At 37.9% G+C, this 22,677-nt stretch overlaps 1 protein-coding gene across 4 annotated transcripts in view; it reads left to right on the forward strand.

Annotated features, from left to right (window-relative positions):
• SP4 (Sp4 transcription factor) overlaps positions 1–22,677 on the forward strand; it is a 97,165-nt gene that overhangs the window by 33,204 nt on the left and 41,284 nt on the right. For 2 of the 4 annotated variants that reach the window (XR_010322712.1, XM_010587225.3), the window contains exons 4-5: positions 11,386–11,614; positions 20,022–20,221. Coding sequence is in view for 2 of the 4 variants with exons in the window: in XM_010587225.3 (XP_010585527.1) it covers positions 11,386–11,614; positions 20,022–20,221 (429 nt within the window). In the remaining 2 variants the exon portion in view is untranslated. The remainder of the gene's footprint in view (positions 1–11,385; positions 11,615–20,021; positions 20,222–22,677) is intronic. The other 2 variants (XR_010322713.1, XM_023544361.2) reach the window with 1 other exon arrangement.

A 22,677-nucleotide genomic window follows, 5' to 3' on the forward strand; every position in this document is an offset into this window, starting at 1 on the left:
TCTACAGCTGAGGGAGCAGAGTTGCCATCCCCCTGGGCCTGGAAGGTGGAGCTGAAACCCAGAACCGAAAGGTGTCCACTAAAAATCTTGAGAGTGTGGCCAACACTTAGAGTCTAGAGGGCAGGGCCATTGTGTAAATGGTCTCAGAGAACAGAGGATTATTTGCAAAGCATTGAAGGCTAATGTAATGTGTTCTGCTAACTTGTTTGGTGCTTGTTATGCCTTCTTTCCCTCCAATTTCCCCCATTTGTAATGGAAATGTCTAGCTTGTGCCTGTTCTTCCATTGTACTTTGGAAGCAGATAACTTGTATTCTTAAGATTTCACAGATGAAGAGGAATTTTTGCATTTTGGACTTGGTGTTGATTTAAGACTTTTACTATGATACGATGAGGTGAATATGTTTTACATGTGGCAAGGACATGAATTTTGGGGGGCCAAAGGGTAGAATGTCATGAATTTTGTCTCCCAAAAATATCTCAACTTGGCTAGGTCATGATTCCCGGTATTGTATGACTTCTGTTTTGTCTTCTGATGTGATTTTCCTATGTGTTGTAAATCCTGTCACTATGATGTAATGAGATGGATTAGTGGCGGTTATATTGATGAGATCTATAAGATTAGATAGTGTGTTAAGCCAATCTCTTTTGAGATATAAAAGAGAGAAGCAATCATAGAGACAGGAGGACCTCATACCACCAAGAAAGCAGTGCCGCCGGGAGCAGAGTGCATCCTTTGGACCTGAGGTTCCTGTGCTGAGATGCTCCCAGACCAAGGGAAGACTGATGACAGGGACCTTTCTCCAGAGCTGTCAGAGAAAGTCTTCTCTTGGAGTTAGAGCCCTGAATTTGAACTTCTAGCCTAATGGACTGTGAGAGAGTAAACTTCTCTTTCTTAAAGCCATCCACTTGTGGTATTTCTGTTACAGCAGCACTAGATGACTAAGACCGATGCCCCAGGCATTTGGAGCTGAATAATTCTTTGTTTGGGGAGGGGCTTGTCCTAGTCAGTGAGGAGTCCCTGGGTGGTGCAAACAGGTAAGTGCTGGACTGCTAACTGAAAGGTTGGCAGTTTGAACACACCAGAGGCACCTCAGAAAACAGGCCTAGTAATCTGTTTTCAGAAGGAAACCTTGTACCCATTAATAGTCACTCACAGTTTCTCCTTCCCATTCCACAGGCCTACACATATCTGGTATCTTTTTTTTACAAGATCTTCTTGTTTGGTTTAAGCCAGATTATAATGCAAACCAAATCCTCTTTCCAAATTATTTTTTATTGAAAATTATTGGTAATGTAAGAAGACATTAATGTAGTCAATCCTTTCTATACCTTCAGAGCCCCTTAGGCTTTTTGTATTGTTTTTTAAGGGAGATTCCACGTTTAACCTATAAAAGAAGTAAGAATCATTTTGTTGTTGTTAGGTGCCACCCAGTCAGTTCTGACTCATAGCGACCCTATGGACAACAGAATGAAACACTGCCCAGTCCTGCACCATCCTCAAAATTGTTACACTTGAGCCCATTGTTGCAGCCACTGTGTCAGTCCTTCTCATTGAGGGTCATCCTCTTTTTCACTGACCATCTACAAAGCATGATGTACTTCTCCAGGGTCTAGTCCGTCCTGATAACATGTCCAAAGTATATGAAACGAAGTCTCACATTCTTTACTTGTAACGAGTGTTTTGGCTGTATTTCTTGCAAGACAGATTTGTTCATTCTATTTGGCAGTCCATGGTATATTCACTATTCTTCACCAATACCATAATTCAAAGGCATAAATTCTTCAGTCTTCCTTATTCATTGTCCAGCCTTCAGATGCATATGAGGCAATTGAAAAACACCATGGCTTGGGTCAGGTACACTTTAGTCCTTAAAGTGAAATCTTTGCTTTTTAACACTTCAAAGAGATCTGTTGCAGATTCGCCCAATGCAGTGCGTCCTTTGATTTCTTGAGTGCTGCTTCCATGGGCATTGATAGTCGATCCAAGTAAAATGACATTCTTGACGACTTCACCCTTTTCTCTGTTTATCATGATGTTGCTTATTGGTCTAGCTGTGAGGATATTTGTTTTCTTTATGTTGTGGTATAATCCATACTGAAGGCTGAAGTCTCTGACCTTCATCAGTAAGTGCTTCAAGTCCTGTTCACTTTCAGCAAGCAAAGTTGTATCCTCCGTTATGTCACAGGTTCTTAATAAGTCTTCCTCCAACCCTGATGTCCTGTTCTTCATACAGTCCAGCTTCTCAGATTATTTGTTCAGTATACAGATTGAATAAGTATGGTGAAAGGATACAACTGTGACACACACCTTTCCTAACTTTAAACCGGACAGTATCCCCTTGTTCTGTTCGAACGACCGCCTCTGTTTCTAAGTACAGGTTCCTTGTGAGCACAATTAAGTGTTCTGGAATTCCCATTCTTTGCAATGCTATCCATAGTTTGTTATAATCCGCACAGTTGAATGCCATTGCATAGTCAATAAAACATAGGTAAACATCTTTCTGGTATTTGCTGCTTTCAGCCAGGGTCCATCTGACATTAGTAGTGATATCGCTGGTTCTATGTCCTGTTCTAAACCTGGCTTGAATTTTTGGCATTTCCCCGTGAATGTACTGCTGCAACTGCTTTTGAATGATCTTAATCAAAATTTTACTTGGGTGTGATATCAGTGATATTGTTCAATAATTTCTGCATTCTGTTGGATCACCTCTCTTTGGAATAGGCAAAAATATGGATCTCTTCTAGTCTTACAGATTTCTTGGCGTAGCGCTTCCGCACTGCATCTGTTTGTTGAAACATCTTGATTGGTATTCTATCAATTCCTAAATTCTGTTTTTCTACCAGTGCTTTCAAGCGCAGCTAGGACCTCTTTCTTCATATCCTTGTTTCTTCATTGTATGGTACCTTCTGAAATGGTTGAATGCTGACCAGTTCTTTTTGGTACAATGACTGTATATTTCCTCCATCTTTGATGCTTCCTGAGCTGAGGTGTTCAGTATTTTCCCTGTAGAATCCTTCAGTATTGCAACTTGAAGCTTGAATTTTCTTTTCAATTCTTTCAGCTTGAGAAATGCCAAGTGTGTTCTTCCTTTTTGATTTTATAACTCCCAATCATTGCACATGTAGTTATAATACTTTGTCTTTTGGAGTTGCCCTTTGAAGCTCTTTTACTTCGTCCTTTCTTCGATTTGCTTTAACTACTCCATGTTCAAGTGCAACTTTCAGAGTCTCTTCTGATATCCGTTTTGGTCTTTTGTTTCCTGTCTTTTTCATGACCTCTTGCTTTCTTCGTGTATGATGTCCTTGATGTCATTCCACAATTCATCTGGCCTTAGGTCATTAGTGTTTAATGGGTCAAATCTATTCTAGAGATGGTCTCAAAATTCAGGTGGTGTATAGTCAAGGTTGTACTTTGGCTTTCGTTTACTTGTTCTGATTTTCTTCATCTTCAACTTGAACTTGCATATGAGCAACTGATGGTCTGTTCCACAGTTGGCCTCTGGCCTTGTTCTGACTGTTGATAGTGACCTTTTCCTTAGTCACTTTCCACAGATCTAGTCAGTTTAATTCCTGTGTATTCCTTCTGGTAAGGTCCATGTGTATAGTTGCCGTTTATGTTGTTGAAAAAAAGGTATTTGCAATGAATAAGTCATTGGTCTTGCAAAATTCTATCACGCGTTCTCCTCTCCTGCATCGTTTCTATCACCAAGGCCATATTTTCCAGCCACCGATACTTCTTCTTTGTTTCCAACTTTCGCATTCCAATCCCCAGTAATTATCAATGCATCTTGATTGCATGTTTGATCAATTTCAGATTGCAGATGTTGGTAAAAATCTTAAATTTCTTCATTTTTGGCCTTGGTGGTTGGTGTGTAAATTTGAATAATAGTTGTATTAACTGGTCTTCCTTGTAGCCGTATGGATGTTATCCTATCACTGACAGCCTTAGACTTTAGAATAGATCTTGAAATGTTCTTTTTGTTGATGAACGCAATGTCATTCCCCGTCAGTTTGTCATTTCCAGCATAGTAGACCATACGATTGATTCAAAACAGCCAGTAGCAGTCCATTTCAGCTCACTGATGCCTAACGTATCGATGTTTGTGTGTCCAATTTCTTTTTTTGACAGTTCTTAATGCTAAGAAGCATTTTAGTATTATTTAAAACTAAGAAGTTCACTTCATCCATCTCTGTTGATAATGGGGTTACTTTATTTAACATTCATTGGATAGATAGTTTTTTGTTTTATTTTACTTTGTTTATTAATTTGTGGGTCTGTCTTGTGTAATAATGTTACCTACTACTCAGTATTAAAGAATTGCAAATGATTTTTTTTTTTTTTTTTTTTTAGTAAAAAGGAAGACCCAGTGGATTATCTTTGGTCTGTTTTCTTATGTATAAAATGGAAATATCTGACCTACTTACCTCAAAGGGTTTGTTTGAAATGCTAAAGGAATCAAATTATAACAACTGGAATTTGGCAATAAGATTGTTCCTTTATCTTATATTATTTCTAGTTTTCTACCTGTAGTCCCTTATTTTTTAATATTATTAAGGTGTCTCAATTTTTTTAATGTCAGTTATAACTGGCTTCCACCACCCATATGTCAGTTTGTCCTACTATGGCATCGTGGTGGATGTTGATGTGATGCTGAAAGTTATGCCAGCAGTATTTCAGATAGCAGCAGGGTCACCCATAGTTGACGGGTTTTATTGGAGCTTCCAGACTAAGACAGAGTAGGAAGAATGGCATGGTAATCCACTTCCCAAAGTTAGCCAATGACGACCTTATTGATCACAACAGAACATTATCTAATTGATTTCTTTGGACATGTCATCAGGAGGGCTCAGTTGCTCACAGAGGCCATCATGTTTGGTGAATTGGAGGGTCAACAAGGGCATGGAAGACACTCTGTGAGATGAATTAGCACAGTAGCATGATCATGGATGTGAATATGCTGACGATTGTGAGGATGATGCAAGACTGGGCAGTGTTTTGTTCATAAGGTCATCATGAGTTAGAGTCAACTGGACAGCAACTAACAACAATAAAAATAGCTGACCTTGCAGAGATTGAACAAGCCACATTTCCTTTAGTTTTAGTGTATAGTTAAATTTTACACAGCATATAAAATATTTGCAACTATAAGACAAAGGTTCCTTAATATGTAGAGCTTCACAAAGGGTAAGACCTCCTCCCCCCAACCCCCCGTCACCAAACGTAAATGGGCAGAGTTCACAAACATGTAATTCAGAGAGAACATTCGAACAGCCAGTAAACGTTAGGAAATTTCAGCTTCGTTAGGAATCAAGTAAATGCAAATAAAAGCAATAATGAAATGATGTATTTGGTCTGTTAAATTACCAAAGCTTCCCCCTCCCCACCCCTTTTAAGTTTTTCCTTTTATTTAAAAAACTAGTTGCCATTGAGTGGACTCTCACTTATGGTGACCCCATGTGTGTCAGTAGAAATGTGCTCCATAGCGTCTTCACTGATTTTTCACATCTTGGGGATCTAGATGTACTGAAATTCAAGTCAGTAATATTGGTGAAGGCTTAGGCCTCCTGTATTAAAATTCAGAGAACGAGTCCCTTTTACTAGTTAGGCTTGTTTTCTCTTCTTCCTCTAATCTTAAACTCAAGTCTCAGGTTTTATCATTGTAGGGAGATAAAAGACCACGCTAGCTGACGCTAAAGAAAAATATTAAACGGTGTGTCCAAAATATCCTTTCTAGACATTTTTGAATATCTGACAACATTAGTCTTGCCACCTGCCAACCACCTGCCCCCAGTTCCAGTTACCCTTGGCTAAACTTCTATGTACAAGAAAGAGAACAGATCAAAAAACAAAAGGGAACAAGAAAGATGACTTGGCTGTTCTGTCAGCTTTCGAGTGCTTTTACCTCTGACAGCACTAAAGGAAGGGAAAAGTGTCATCCTTAATCTGTTCCACCGTAATGCATAGTTACACTCCCAAGAATTTTGAGTTATTTTAAAAATTGTGTTATAAAATAGTTGATTCAGTGATAAGAAAGGGGGTAGAGACTAGAGTTTCAGAAGAGGAGTAATAAATTACTTTTTTCCTTTAGATACTTCAATAATTATCTTTTATAGCTACAAATATATAGTTTTTGCTTCTTACTGACTTGCCCTTCCCCCTTATCGCCAGTGCTATCATTGGCACAGCTTCTTATATTTTTTAATGTCTTGGTCATTGGTTGTTACTTGCTAAATTGAATGCAGAGGCATTCAGCAAGCCAGACATTTTTCTTATACAACAGCTTTTTTCTATGCTTGTTTTTTATTACAGTCCCAATTAACATATAACTAGTTGTGGCCCCGTAAATGATAAGTCATGCTGTATCCAACTCATCCTATAAATAGTCACACATTAGGAGAAATTTCTGTACCTACTGTTATTCAACACAGTGACAGCATACACTAGCGCATGAGCCAGTTATTTGTTCCTAAGCCTAACCCACCCAAGCAGTGTATTTTTGAGAAATGGAGAACTAAGGGAGGCATATTGAGCTTCCCAAAGACCAACAATTTATGATTTAGTTGAAAAAAACAAAACAGATGTTTACAATATACATTTACCATTTAATTTTCACAGTGTCATGATAAAATTAGGCATATGATATGATGGGAAAACAAGAAAAAGAGATAATCTGATGCAGATTCAGAGGGGGACTTACCAGGAAGACTTCCCACAGGGGATGATACATGAGCTAAGTTCTGTAAGATGAGTGGGCATTTGCCAGATGGAGGGAGATGGAGGGAGATTTGAGGTGGGAGAACGTATTGGATACCAGCTATATTGTTCAAAGCCCCAGAGAAAATCAATCATGGAATGTTAGAGGAAATAGTTGTAGGTAGGAGTGGAAGAGGAATGCCAAGCAATGAAGCTATGAAAGAATGTAAAAGCTAGATTATGAAGAGCTTTATGTACCATGCTTAGAAATACTGACCTCATTGGAAATACATGGAGGGCCCATTGACTTTTTGGAGAGAACCAGATTTATATTTGGAGTATGGAAAATGAATTGGAAGGGGAAAAACTGGTATAATGGTGATAAGGGTCTGCACTAATATATAGGCAGTAGTGATGAAGAAAAATGGACAAATTTGAGATATCTTGGAGAGGTAGACTCAACGGGGATTAGTGATCAACAGAGATAATATATATGGTGGAAAGAACAAAGCCTTTGGAATTAGCCCTCAGTTTAAATCTCAACTCTGTTTTGTGACTTTACCTGTTTTGTGACCTTAGACATTTTACTACGTATTTCTTAGAACTTGAGTTTCCTCATCATAAAATTGGGACAGTAATACTCAGCCCATAGGGATGTGAGGAGTAAGTGAAATGATAAATGTAAAGCATCCAGTAAAGTGCCTTGCCATACAATAGTGTATAAACTAATAGATGCTGTTATTGTGGGGTATGAAAGAGATTGAGAGGAGTCAAAAGCGATTTCCAGGTTTCCAGGTTGCACGATGAGAAAGAGCTAGTTCAGGAGAGTGGGGTTTGGGGTTAGTTCTTTGATTCTAAAGTTGCTGGTGAGAAAGCTGGGTGGAATTGTCCCCTGACAACTGACAACAAGAGTATGGTACTTATGAGAGCTATTTGAGCAGGAGGTATAGATTTGGGAGTTACCATCTTACACGTGGTAGTAAAAGTTATGAAAGTGAATGAGATCATCCAGGGAGAGGGTTGGAACGAGAAGTTAGAACTCTGAAGAGTAGCTAGGAATAGTGGAGGGAGAGAAGCCTGGGAAGGACACTGAAGTGCAGGTGGTTAAAGAAGGAGGAACACCAGTGATGAGTAGTATCAGTGAAGTACAAGGAGGAAAGAATTTCGAGAGTGGGACTAGCAGCTCCAGGTGTTCCAGAGTGGTAAGAAAAGATCAAGAGGAAGAGGTATCTTTGGGTTTAGCAGTAAAGAAGTTATTAGTTACTTCTGTCATGATTTTAGGGAGTGATAGGATGGACACCTAGTTTCAGTGGTATGAGAAGAGAATGAGAGATGAGTAAAGACAATTAGTATATGTAATTGTTTTAAGATGCATAAGTAAAGTGTATGTTTAAATACTGATAAGAAAGAGCCAACAGGAAGGCGTTTCTGAGGATGTAGGGAGTTAGCTTAGAAAGTGAAGTTTTAAGGAGAATGGAGTACTCAATGATGTCAAATGTAGCAGATCAGTGCTGTCACGATGAATGAGAACATATCCATTGGATTCGGCCATTGGGAGGAAGTCTGTGAATCAGGAGCCAAGTCCTTCTGGTGAAGGATGAGTACTTTCAGTGCCAACCTTTTGCCAGTGGGGGAATGATGGGAAGTTATCGAGCATGGAAGTGATTGGAGAAGGGAGTTAAGAGGCCATTTAGTCTGGTAGAAGCATGAAGTTACAGGGGCCTATGGTCCTGGCAAAAGAAGGTAAGATGAATACAAGAGCTGTTACCTGTATTGCAAAGCACCTGTGTAACTTGGCAACAACTGATGTAATGAGTAAAGAAGTAGCTTAAAAGTTGACTTTATGGTTTTTGAGTGTGAATAAGAAGAAGAACGTTAGTAGTGCTTACAGAAATGGGGATGTTAGTCGAAGCACAATTTGAAGATGAGTTCATTTCTAAACCTTCATTCAGTTATTCAGCCTGTATTAAGTGCCTGCTGTGTGTTGGGCGCTGTTACAGATGCTTGAGATGTAACAGTGAGCATAATAGGCAAGATCCCTCCTCTTGTGGCACTTTCATTCAGATGTGAGGCCAAGACAGAAAGAAATAACAAACGAACAAGACAATTTAAGACAAATAAGGCAATAAAACTAGATGATAATATAAAGATGGACTGAGGGAAACCACTCATGTGGTCAGGAGTGACATTTCTAAAGAAGAGACATCAAATTATTACTAAAGAGTCAGCTATGCAAAGATCTGGGTGCAAGTCCTGTTGCCCAGACTGAAGAGTATGTACAAAAGCCCTAAGAAAGCAATGATCTTGATTTGTTTGAGGGCCAGAAGAAAGTCCAGTGGGTCAGGTGCGGAGTGAGCAAGGGAGAGACTTAATACAAGATGAAGGCAGAGAGGTGGATGGGGTAAACTTAAGCAGGGCCTTGGAGGCCTTAGTAAGGAATTTGATGGCTTATTCTCAGTTGGTAGCAGTGGAGATGAAAGAAAAATAGTGTTGGTCCTATATTTGAGCTGTGAGACATTGCAGCAAAAAATTGAGAGTTATCAGGCTTAAGTTTATAAATATAAATATGATTTTCTTATTACTGTTTATAAAGATAATTTGCCAAGTCATTTAGGCATTGAACAAATAAGTGTTCATAATCTGGAGGCTTGTGAAACCAGCCTGTCAAGAAAATCGTCGAGGAAACAGGTAATGCTCAGCCAGCAACCAGGGATCTGTAGCAGTTCTTTGATCTCATGGAGGGCATCTTAAATATCATTGCAACCTGAAAGGAATGACCAACAGTTATATGAAGTAGTTGGAAAAATTATGACCAGATACTTCTCATGACTTCTGGGAATTTAAAGAATACTTGACAACTTAAAATACCTATATCTCTAGAGGGACCATGCTGTAAAGACTGTTCTGATTCAGATTGAATTCTCATTCACAGAAGTGCATTTGTTACGGTAAGCAGGATATATGTATATCACTGTACTTCTAGGTGCACAAAGCAGTTTGGATAGTTTGCTTAGCCAAGGGATCAGCATCTGTTGAATATGTAAAGCTTACATTTACTGAAGAACTGTAGTGTGCAAGCCTGTGTGCTTGAAACATACATGGAGGCATAATACACTTTACAGTTATGTAGACAGTCAGTTGGCGCTTTAAAAACAACTCCTTGAGGTGAATAACCAGTTGCTGTTAAGTTGATTCTGACTCATGGCAACCCCTTGTGTATCAGAGTAGAACTGTGCTCCACAGGGTTTTCAGTGACTGATTTTGGGGGCATAGATCTCCAGACCTTTCTTCTGAGGCACTTCTGGGTGGACTCAAACCTCCAACCTTCTGGTTAGCAGCCAAGTGCATTAACTGCACCACTCAGGAACTCTTGAGGTGGATAGGGAACTGGAATTCTTTGGGGTCAGCGTTATTATTTTAAAGATGAAGAAACTGAGACTCTCCAAGTGCCCTGTCACAGACTTCATTTGCATTACTTTTCCTATCACACCTTGCTAATTCAAAGGTGAACAAAAATTTAGACTTCAGTAGAAGAGGTATAGTATGTATTCTTACTAAAACAATGGCAAAAAACATCGTATTTTTATTTGTTTTATAGTTAAGGATGCTACCAAAGGTTTCAGAGTGCTGAGAGTACACATAGGAAGGAAGGTGGGATTTACTTTGGTTGGGAGAGTCAGAGGTTTGAATTTGTTTAGAAAATGTGTGCTGTTTTCTTACTTGATAATTTTTATTATTTTTTGTTGTCCTTACTCCATATGTTTAAAGTACTACATATGCAACTTTACAATGAGTCCTTTTATTTTGTTTCTGCTAGTATATTTTTTTTTTGTATTGCCACCTAACTCAGAGGTGGGAGTATTGTTTTCTGTCCATTCACGTATTTACTATTCTTACACTTGATGGAGAAAGTAGAACCTTGTTTAAAAAGGCATCTCCAGGTGTCCTTCAGGATAAAGTCAAGCTGTATGTAAATAGGTACACTTTTTGTCATATTATGCATTATTTATCATATTTTTCCATAATTAAAAAAGCCAAACTGGTATATGTACTAACCTCAGAGGTGAAGCCTGAGATACATGAGTGAGGAGGATGATAATGTACTAAATGTCTTTTTTATGATTATAGTGACTGTATGTAATAATCATGGATGGTTTTACATTTAAATAAAACATTTCGTGTATACTAGAAAAATAACTCATCAGTGAAGAGGTGTTTGTGTAATTTAAACTATTTAGAAATGAGAAATGACCATATTTTCTCAGAATGTATATGTTGCTTACTGTGGAAATAGTAATGATAATACTTTGTATTTATATAGCATCTTTCATCTAGGGTCTCAGAGTGCTTTTCATGTAATGTTCATGAATCCTCACCACACTTTGGTGAGGTAAGTAGGTGGCAAGTATTACTACCTTCATTTTACAAATGGAGGAATTAAGCCACAAAGAGTTAAAGGCTGTATGTATAGTCACACAAACTAGACATAGAGGCAACCTGAGCTGCTAAAGTAAGACTATTATATTTCAGAGAGATTGGCATAGGATAAGTCATTAACTCCTTTTGCTTTTACACATTACATGTATCTTTTAGAACAAATACGTTAGCTTTAAAATGTCCACAGGGACATATTTTTTATCCTTTCTTGAGGAATAGAACTTATTGTAATACTCTTTTCCGCCCTTTTCAGGTCAGCAGCAAGGACAGGATGGAGTAAAAGTCCAACAAGCTACTATAGCTCCTGTAACCGTAGCAGTTGGAGGAATTGCTAATGCAACAATAGGTGCTGTTAGTCCTGACCAACTCACTCAAGTGCATTTGCAGCAGGGCCAGCAAACTTCTGATCAAGAGGTGCAGCCTGGCAAGAGGCTTCGAAGAGTTGCGTGCTCCTGTCCTAATTGTAGGGAAGGAGAAGGAAGGTAAATGCACTGTTATCAAGTCTATCTCTCTGGAAAGCATACAATAGTAGTTAAAACCAAGTCATTGGCTGGGTATTTTGAACACTAGAAACTCACCGACATTATTGCCTAGAAGTTGAGTTAGACTCTGCATATATATTTGTTATGAAGAAGGTTTAGGTGGGCTATCCTAGGAACGGGATTTGAATGGTCCTCTGCCTTGTTTCTTCTTATAATTTTCTTTTTTCATTTATTATGGAAATTTTTAAAACAATTTGAGATATATTCACATCCATAATTAACCCATTTATACTGTAAAATTAAAAAGTTTTTAAATGTATTCACTGAATTATGCAGCCATCACCACAGTTTTAGAACATCTTTATCACCTAAAAAAAAAAAAAAACTCCAGTACCCTTTAGCTACCAACCTTCTATCTCCTCATCTTCCCCCAAGTCTTAAAAATTACTCGTCTACTCTCTGTCTCTATAGATTTTCCTACTCTGGACATGTATTGTAAACAGAATCATATAATATGTGGTCTTTTATGTCTGGTTTCTTTGACTTAGCACATTTTCAAGGTTGTAGCATGTATCAGGACTTCATTTCTTTTTATGGCCAAATAATATTCCCTTGTACAGGTAATATATTTTTTAATCCATCAGTTGGTGGACATTTGAGTTCTTCCCACCTTTTGGCTATTATGAATAATGCGGTTGTAAACACATGTAAGCTTTTACACGGTCATATGTTTTCACTTCTCTCAGATAGACGCAGAGGAATGGACTTGTAGGATCATATGGTAACTCTGTGTTTAACTGAGTGACTGCCAGACTGTTTTCCAAAGTGGCTGCAACATTTTACATTCCCACCAGCAGGTTGTGAGGGTTGTAATTTTCCACCTTGTCACCAACACTTATTACCTGACTTTTTGCTTATCACTATCTTAGTGTGTGAGAAGTAGTGTCACTTTGTGGTTTGGATTGCCATTTTTCTGGTGACTTTTAATGATAGTGAGCATCTTCTGTTCATGTGCTTATTGGCTCTTTGTAGATTTGGGGGAATGTCTACTGAAATACTTAGCTCATTTTTTTAATTAAATTTTTTGTTATTGTGGTACAAATGTGTATAACAAAGCGTTTGCTAATTCAGTAATTTTTACATGTACAATTCAGTGACATTGATTATAGTTGTCATATTGTGCAGTCATTATCATTGTCCTTTTTCCAGATAGTTCCACTACCATTAACGGAAATTCATGGCCCCAAGTAAAGATTCTCTGTGTTCCCCTTTCTCATACCCCCACTAGTCACTAATAAGCTTTAGTCTCTATAATAATTTACCTATTTCATGTCAGTGGGATCATACAGTATGCCTTCTTATGACTTAGTTCACTCAGTGTGTTTTCAGCGTTCACCCATGGTGTAGCATATATTTAAGACTTTGTTTCTCTTTATGACTGAGTAATATTCCATTGTATGTATAGACTGTCTTTTGCTCATCTATTCATAGACCTTTGTTCATTATTAAATTGGGTTATTTATCTTTTTATTGTAGTTGTAAGACTGCTTCTCAGCCTTTGGTTAAGATCAAGTATAGTTAGTTGCAAGAGTTCTTTATATATTCTAAACACAAGTCCCTTTTCAGATACATGATTTGCAAATACTTTCTCCCATTCCATGGGTTGTCTTTTCACTTTCTTAACAGTTCCCTTTGAAGCACAAAAGTCTTTAGTTTTGATGTAGCCTAATTCATTCTTCTTTTTTTTTCCCTTGCTCATGTTTTTGTTGTTATGTCTAGGAATCCATTGCCAAATGGTCGTGATGATTCCATGTTTTTTTTTCTGAGAAATTTATTGTTTTTGCTCTTACATTTGTCTTTGATTCCTTTTGAGTTAATTTTTGTATATGATGTGAGGTAAGGGTCCAACTTGTGAATGTAGCTATCCAGTTTTCCCAGTACCGCTTGAAAATACTCTTTTTTTCTCTATTGTATGGTCTTTTGACAACCCTTGTCAAAAATCATTTCATCATAGACACATGGGTTTATCTCAGGACTCTCAGTTCTATTCTATTAATTTATATCTATCCTTATACCAGTACCAGAAAAAGAAATAAAAGGCATCCAGATTGGAAAAGATGATATAAAATGATATTTTTAGATAACCTGTATATAGGAAACCCTAAGGGATCCAACTGGATGAATGGACATGAGGAACCCAGGGTAGAAAGGGAGAGAGTGCTGATACATTGTGGGAATTGCATCCAATGTCACAAAATGCTTTGTGTATAAAGTTTTGAATGAGAAACTAATTGACGCTATAAACTTTCGCCTTGTGAAATCAATTGTATTTTTTATACTTGCAACAAACAACCTGAAACTGAGATAAAGAAAATTTATTTCAAAAGCATCAAAAAGAATCAAACACTGAGGAATAAATTTAACAAAATAAATGTAAAACAGCATTGTTTTAAAAAAAAATAAAAATCTAAATGGAAAACATTTAATGTTCATGGATCGGAAGACTCGATATTGTTAAATGGCAGTACACCTCAAATTAATATACAAATTAAACACAATCTCTATCAGATTTCAGGCTGACTTCTTGGTAGAAATTGACAAGCTGGCTCTAAAATTTATGTGGAATTACAAGTGTCCTAGAAAAGAAAAACTGTCTTGAAAAAGAACAAAGTTGGAGTACTCGATTCAAAAGTTAATACAAAGCAAAAGTAGTTAAGACAGTGTGGTACTGGCGTAAGTGTTTTCATCACGGAACAATGTTGGATTTTGTCAAATGCTTTCTCTGTGTCTACTGACATGATCGTGTGGGGATTTTATTTTGGTTTTTATTCCACTAATATGATGTGTTACTTTAATTGGTTTTCATATATTAAACCATCTTTGCATTCCTGGGATAAAGCTCACTTGGTCATGATGTAGAATTATTTTAAATGTTGTTGGATTCACTTTGCTTAATATTTTGCTGAGGAATTTTTTTTAATCCATATTCATAACAGATATTCATCCATAGTTTACTTGTGATGTCTTTATCTGTAGTTTTTTGGTATCAGGGCAATACCGGCCTCATAGAATGAGTTTCACTATGAGTCGGAATTGACTCGACTGCAGTGGGATGGGTAGAATGAGTTGGGAAGTGTTCCTTTCTGTATTATTTTTTGGAAAAGGTTGTGAAGAATTAGTTTTAAGTCTTTAAATGTTTGGAAGAATTCACCAAGAAGCTTCTCTTCGTGGGTAAAATTTTGATTACTAATTTAATCTCTTTGCTTGTTATAGGCATATTCAGATTTTATATTTCTTCTTGTGTCAGTTCGATAGATTGTCCATTTCATCTAAGTTATCTAATTTATTGTCATATAGTTGGTCATAGTATTCCTTTATAGTCCTTTTGATTTCAGTAAGGTCAGTAATCTTCTCTTTCATTTTTTATTCTAGTAATTTGAGGTTTTTTTTAAATTTTTTTCTTTTTCCCTCTTTTATCATTATAAAATGTCCCCCTTTATCTCTAGTAACATTTTTTGTTTAAAGTCTGTTTTGTCTGATGTTAATATAGCCACCCCAGCCTTCTTCTGGTTGCTATTTACATGCTATTTCTTTTTCCATTCTTTTACTTTCAATCTGTTTGTATCTTTGAATCTAAAGTGTGTTACCTGTAACCAAAAAAAAAAAAAAAAAAAAATGACCAAACCGATTGCCATTGAGTCAATTTTGACTCATAGCGACCCTATGAATACTTTTGAACGTTACGACTATGTTATACCCCTGCTTTCTAAGCTCCGTTGTTGTTGATGTGAAGTCAGCTGTTCATGTTACTGGAGTTCAGTTGTAATTCTGAGTCATTTTTCTCTTGCTGCTTTCAACATTTTCTTCTTGTCTTTGGTGTTTAGGATTTTAAATGATAGGTCTAGATGTAGATTTCTTTGCATTTATCTTGCTTGGAGTTCATTGAACATCCTGGATTTGTCGATTAATGCTGTAAGTAAATTTGGGACGCTTTCAGCCATTATTTCTTCAGATATTTTTTCTGCTCCTTCCTTCTCTCTGCTGCTTCTGGTACTCTCATTATGCATATGTTGGTGCACTTAATGGTGTCGCACATTTCTCTGAGGGTCTGTTCATTTTTTTTCATTCTTCTGCTCTGTTTTTAGATTGTATACTCTGTTGATCTATTCACAGTTTATCCTTTGGTTGAGCCCCTCTAGTGAAATTTTGTTCGGTTACTGTACTTTTCTACTCCAGAATTTTCATTTTCTTTTTTATAATTTCTGTATCTTTATTGATATTCTCAACATTGTCGTCATACCTTTCTTTGCTTTTTAAGTTGATTTCCTTTAATTTTTAACATGTTTTTAATGGTTACTTTAAGTCTTTGTTAAATCTAACATGTGGTCACTTTTTTTCTTTTTTAATATCTTACTGTATTTAAGGTGAGATTTTACATGGGAAATTGGGTTCCCATTTAACAATTTCTACACAAATTTTCAGTGACATTGGTTACAGTCTTCACAATGTGCTACCATTCTCAATCATTCCATTCTGGTTGTACCACTTCTGGTACTCTAGTTTCCTTGCCCCTCTAACCTTCTCACCTTTGCCCTAGAGTGATTTTTGACCATTAGGTCTCCTATAGTTGATTTTTTTTCCCCTAAAGAAGCTCATTACTCTTGGGTGATATTCTTTATTTTATGATCCAGTTTGTTATTTAGCTAGCAGGTGACCTCAAGGGATAATTTTGGTTCAAGGTCTGAAGTGTTGATGAGTGATAGTCTAGACTATCAGTCATCAACACTTCAGACCTTGAACCAAAATTATCCCTTGAGGTCACCTGTAGTCTCAACCAGTCTCAAGAGGAATTCCTGTAGTCTCAACCAGTCCATTAAGTCTGGGTTTTTTAAGAATTTGAGTTCTGTTTCACATTTTCATCCCATTCTTTGAGGACCCATCTTCTGTGGCCCTGATCAGAATGGTTGGTAGTGGTAGCCGAGCACCATCTAGTTCTCCTGTTCTCAGGGTGGATGAGGTTGTGGTTCATGTCAACTATTAGTCCTGTAGTCCTTTCTTCCATGAGTCTTTGGTTTTCTTCTTTCTCTTTTGTTCCAGACAAGCAGAGACCAATAGTTGTATTTCACATGGCCGCTTGCAAGCTTTTAAGACCCCAGAAACCACTCACCACATTGGAATGTAGAGCACTTAATAATATAGTACACTTTGTGAACTGTATTATGCTAATTAACTGAGTTGTCCCATGAGACTGTGGGCCTAGGTCTTCAAACCCTGAATACCAGTCTTGCCAGGTGTTTGATTATGTCTAGGAAGTGTCCGTACCTGTGTCCCTTATGTGTTTTATTATGTATATGGATATCCATGCATACACTTACATACCTGTATATACATATGCCTGTAGATACATATGTACCCACATATTCATACTCAAATACTTATTTGTATAACCACACTTTTATTTTTTTGGTTGTTGGTGTTGTTTCCAAATTATATGTGTCATTTCCTTTACCAAAGACATTCTTTTCGCTTGTGCTCTTCATAGTGACCTTGTTTGCCTTGGCCAAGCTGTGTGCACTTCACCCATATTTGATGGTGTCTTTCCCATCACCAGAACTAAGAAATGTCTAATATCTTGTCCCTGCTCCCCACTTATTCACCCCCACCCCATCTCTGGCAGCCACCAATGAGCATTTGTCTCTGTATGTATATCTATTCTTGCCTTCTTGTGAAAGCGTGATCATTCAATATTTGCCCTTTTGTGATTGACTTATTTCACTCAGCATAATGTCCTCCAGATTCATCCATGTTATACAGTGTTTCGAGGACTCATCATTATTCTTTATGGCTGCATAGTATTCCATTGTATGTACATACCACATTTTATTTATCCATTCATCTCTTGATGGGCACTTAGGTTGTTTCCGTCTTTTTGCTATCGTGTGAATAATGCTGCAACAAACATAGGCGTGCATACGTCTATTCGTGTCAGTGGTATTAGATCTACGGTATATACCTAGAAGTGAGATTGCTGGATCATATGGTATTTCTGTTCCTAGCTTTCTGAGAAAGTGCCACACCGTTCTCCATAGTGGTTGTACCATGTGATCACTTTCATAGGCAGTTTCTTCTGCCTGCCTTTTATTCCAGTGTATGAGTCATACTTTTCTGTTTTTTTTTTTTTTAATATCTCACAATTTTTTTTTGGAAACTGAACATTTTGGGTAATATAGCTACTCTGGGTACTGGTTTCCCTCTACCCATCCCCCCAGCCCTCTGGCTTGTTATTTTTATGTGGTTGTTCATTTGTTTAGTGACTAGCTAGATTAATGAAATTCATTCACACACACAACAGTGCGAAGCATCTGATGTTGCTCTTCAAGGGGTACAACTTTAGGTATACTCACAGCTTCCCTGGAATGACAGTGGTTTTGGCAGTACTCTCTTTGACAGACTCTTTCCCTGACCACATCCCGCTGTTATGCTCCAGGAATTATTAGCTGATTGCTCAGTTGCTTTCAGCAGTCCACTGCTGAGGCATACATTGCTCCACAGGTTAAAACAATCAAACTGTCAAATTAGACCAGTAAAATTCAGGCTCTTTTTAAGGGATAATTTCTGAAGTCAGTGTTTAAGATTTGTTCTGACCCTAGGCTGGACTTATCACAGTTATCTCCCTCTGGGTTTCTCTGGCAAACTAGGCAGCTTAGAGTTTAGCCTATCTCTCCAATGAATCTATCAATCTCCTCCTAATTGCCTTTCACCACAATACCCACGTGTTTTGGAGAGAAACTTTAGGTTTGCACTTACTCATATTCTGATGCAAATGAAGTCAGTTCCTTTGGGAAGAGATTTGGACCTCACTGTTTTATGGTCTGTTTCTCCCCCTAGGCAAAATCTAAGCATGGTTTTGGAGCCGGGGATTGGATTAATGATGCATTTCTCTGAGTGACACCCAGTTTTAGGAGCTGAGTGCCTGGTAGAGGTGGGGAGGCAGATGCCTCAGGTGCTCTTGGCTTGCCTCTCCTGGCTTGGAATCTCTGATTTATGAACTACTAATGAGCAGGAGGAAACCCCGGTGGTGTAGTGGTTAAGTGCTACAGCTGCTAGCCATGAGGTCAGCAGTTCAAATCCACCAGGCGCTTCTTGGAATTCTATGGGGCAGTTCTGCTCTGTCCTATAGGGCTGCTATGAGTCGGAGTTGACTCGACAGCAGTGGGTTTTTTTGGGTTTAATGAGCAGGAAGGGAACCTAGTGGTTAAGTGTTCAGCTGTTATCTGAAAGGCAGTGACCCTATAGAACAGAGTAGAACTGCCCTATAAGGTTTCCAAGGAATGGCTGGTGGATTTGAACTGCCATTTTGGTTAGCAGGCAAAGGCTTAACCACCATGCCACCAGGGCCCCATCTGAAAGTGGGTAGTTCAGATCCACCAGCTGCTCTGCAAGAGAAAAGACCTGATGATCTGCCTAGGAAACCTTATGGGGAAATACTCCTCTGTCCTTTAGGGTCGCTGCGAGTCAGAATTGCCTCAGTGGCACACAGCAGCAACAATGAGCCAGAGCAAGGGCCATCTAGGCTCCAGTATTCTCAGCGTACCTCATCCAAGATAGAGCTTCCTTCCCACAAGTGGGGCTAGATGGAAGAAAGGAACCACCACTTCTCAGCTTCACTGCCCCAGAACTTCACCTCAGGAGCAGGTAGCTAGGGTTAGGGGGAAGAACTGCTAATGTTTTGCCCCTCTTGGAATGGTAACTCTCCGACTGGGAGGTTGGCAGAGACCGAGCCCAGTATTCTTGACTGCACCAGTCTGGAGTGCAATTTCTGTCGTAGGAAGCTGGGAGGAGGAAAGGAGGGAGAGGGCCTTGGTTCAAATACTACAGACTTGCTATTTTTACTAAATTTTATTAGATTTTTTTATTTTAATAAGTGTGTCTTTGCTGCATGCCTTTAAGACCATTTCCAGAGACTTTAAATGGTTCTTTTCACCAGTTTCTGTGGATAGCAGGTTCACAGATGTTCTCAGACTGGTATGCCAGAAGTAAAACTTTACACCTTGAACTTTTAACTGGGAATTATGGTCCTTTTGGAGTTTCAGAGGAGAATTTTTATTGTGTTGAATAACTTAAAGAAATTCTTTCCCAGAGGCAGAGCCTACTGGGGAAGGAACTTGACTTACAGGGTAGATTGTAAACCCTGAGATTAACACATTTTCACGATAGTTTTGTGTTTAGTGTACAGTCCTGTTTTGTTTTATTACTGAAATGTTTCTTATTTACAGTTGTGGCATCCTGATTTTACAAAACCTATTCAGAAACGCATCTTTTAGTTACCTTGATTCCCTTTTATTTTTCCGTAGTTATAGCTTGGTGTTTGGGAGTGTAATTAATGTTTGGTTTTGGTTTTTGTTAGAGGCAGTAATGAACCAGGAAAAAAGAAACAACACATCTGTCATATTGAAGGATGTGGAAAAGTGTATGGCAAAACATCTCACCTACGAGCACACCTTCGCTGGCATACTGGAGAAAGACCTTTTGTATGCAACTGGATGTTTTGTGGAAAAAGATTCACGAGGAGCGATGAGCTTCAGAGACATAGAAGAACCCATACAGGTTAGTTGGTTTATTTTAGGAGTTGTACTTTTTATTTACTTATTCAGTGTTTTAGCTTATCTTATTGGCAATAGGCAAATGAAGTGGGAAGAATTCACTTCAGTGGTCATATGGAAGATGTTTAAGATAAAAAACTTTTTAACTCATTTCTAAGTGGCATTTTATTCTACATTTTGTAAGTTATTTCACCATACTTATATGAACTGGAATTTATTCCATGTGCTTACATTGTAGTCTTAGCATGTTGAACTCCTATGTTATTTTTTTTTTTGTCAGTATTTGAATAAGGAAAAGTGTTATGATCTTTATTAGTCCTTTTTTGTTCTTACCTTTTAGTAAAACAAACACTGGTAAATTTGACATTCTCTCTGTCCTCCTATTTGTCAAAGACAGCAGCTGCCATAAATTTAATGTGTATGTTTTTAGTACGTTTTTAATACTCTTGCATATATTGTTCATGGATATATGTAAAGTATCTTGTGTGTATTATTATATAACTGATACATTACAGTCTCACAGTTTCACCCATCATGATGTTTTGATATCTGTCCAAGTTGATGTGTATGTATATATGCATATGTGTATTTCTTTTAATTGCTATATAGTATTTTATCATAACACTACCACATTGTATTATTCATTTGCCAAACCCTTTAGGTTATTGCAGGTTTTTTGGCTATCACAGACTTTGCTGCTATAAACATAATGCTGAACATATATGAGAAGTGGAGTTATTAGATAATAGAGGAAGTACATGTTTGTTTTTCCTAGATAATGGCCAAGTAGTCCCTAAACTGGTTGTTACAATCTTTACTCTGTAGCAGGGATTGAGAGTTTCCATTTCGCTGCGTGCTCACCAACACTCAGTAGTGTCAGACTTAGAACATTTTTATCAATCTAAAATGGTATTGAGTTGCACTATTTGAAGGATTCTGTGGGCAGAAAATTTCCATGAGCAAGAAACATCAAAAGAAGATGGAAGGAGGAATACACAGAGTCAGGTACGAAAAAGAATTGGTTGATGTTCAGCCATTTCATTTCAGGAGGTAGCATATGATCAAGAACGAACGCTATTGAAGGAAGAAGTCTGAGCTGCACTGCAGACATTGGCGAAAAACAAGCCTCCAGGAATTGATAGACTACCAATAGAGATGTTTGTACAAACACATGCAATGCTGGAAGCACTTACTCGTCTGTGCTAAGATATTTGGAAGACAGCTACCTGGCCAACGGACTGGAAGAGATACACATTCGTACCCATTCCAAAGAGAGGTGATCCAACCGAATGTGGAAATTATTAAACAGTATCATTAATATCACACAAAAGTAAAATTTTGCTGAAGATTATTCAAAAGGTTGCAGCAGTACGTGGACAGGACACTGCCAGAAGTTCAAGCCGGATTCAGAAGAGGATGCGGAACAAGGGATATTGCTGATATCAAATGGATCTTAACTGAAAGCAGAGAATACCAGAAAGATGTTTACCTGTGATTTATGGATTATGCAGAGGCATTCAACTGTGGGTCATAACAAATTATGGATGACGTTGGGAAGAATGGGAAGTCTGGAACACTTAATTGTGCCCATGTAGAACCTGTACCTGGACCAAGAGGCAGTCGTTCAAAAAGAGTAAGGGGATACTGTGTGGTTTAAAATCAGGAAAGGTGTGTGTCAGGGTTGTATCTGTTCACCATACTTATTCAATCTGTATGCTAAGCAAATAATCCGAGAAGCTGGACTCTACGAAGAAGAACACAGTGTCAGGATTGAAGAAAGACTCATTAAAGCTTGTGATATGCAGATGTTTGGTGAAAGTGAAGAGGACTTGAAGCATTTACTGATGAGGATCAAAGACTACCGCCTTCAGTATGGCTCCCACCTCAATATAAAGAACATAAAAATCTTTACAACTGGACCAATAAGAAACATCATAATAAACAGTGAAAATATTGAAATTGTTAATGATTTCATTTTACTTTAAATCCACTATCAAAGCGCATGGAAGCAGCATTCAAGAAGTCAGTTGATGTTTTGCATTGGGCAAATCTACTGCAAAAGACCTCTTTAAAGTGTTTAAAAAAAAAAAAAAAAAAAAGGTCACCTTGAGGACTAAGGTGCATCTGACCCAAGCCGTGGTATTTTCAGTCGCCTCATATGTGTGCCAAAGCTGGACAGTGACTAAGGAAGACCAAAGAAGAACTGTTGCCTTTGAATTATGGTGTTGGCAAAGAATATTGAACATACCGTGGATTGCCATAAGAATGAACAAATTTGTCTTAGAAAAAGTACAGCCAGAATACCCCTTTGAAGCCAGGATGAGGAGACGTGCAGGGCTGAAGGAGAAATAAACTGGCATTTATTGATCAGCTGTCATGTATCAGATGCTTCAAATATATTATCTCATTAGATTCTGACAACACTGAGATAAAAATTAGATCTGTTTTAATGAGGAGAAA

Source organism: Loxodonta africana, chromosome 8 (assembly GCF_030014295.1).
Source record: "Loxodonta africana isolate mLoxAfr1 chromosome 8, mLoxAfr1.hap2, whole genome shotgun sequence".
Lineage (NCBI taxonomy): Eukaryota > Metazoa > Chordata > Mammalia > Proboscidea > Elephantidae > Loxodonta > Loxodonta africana.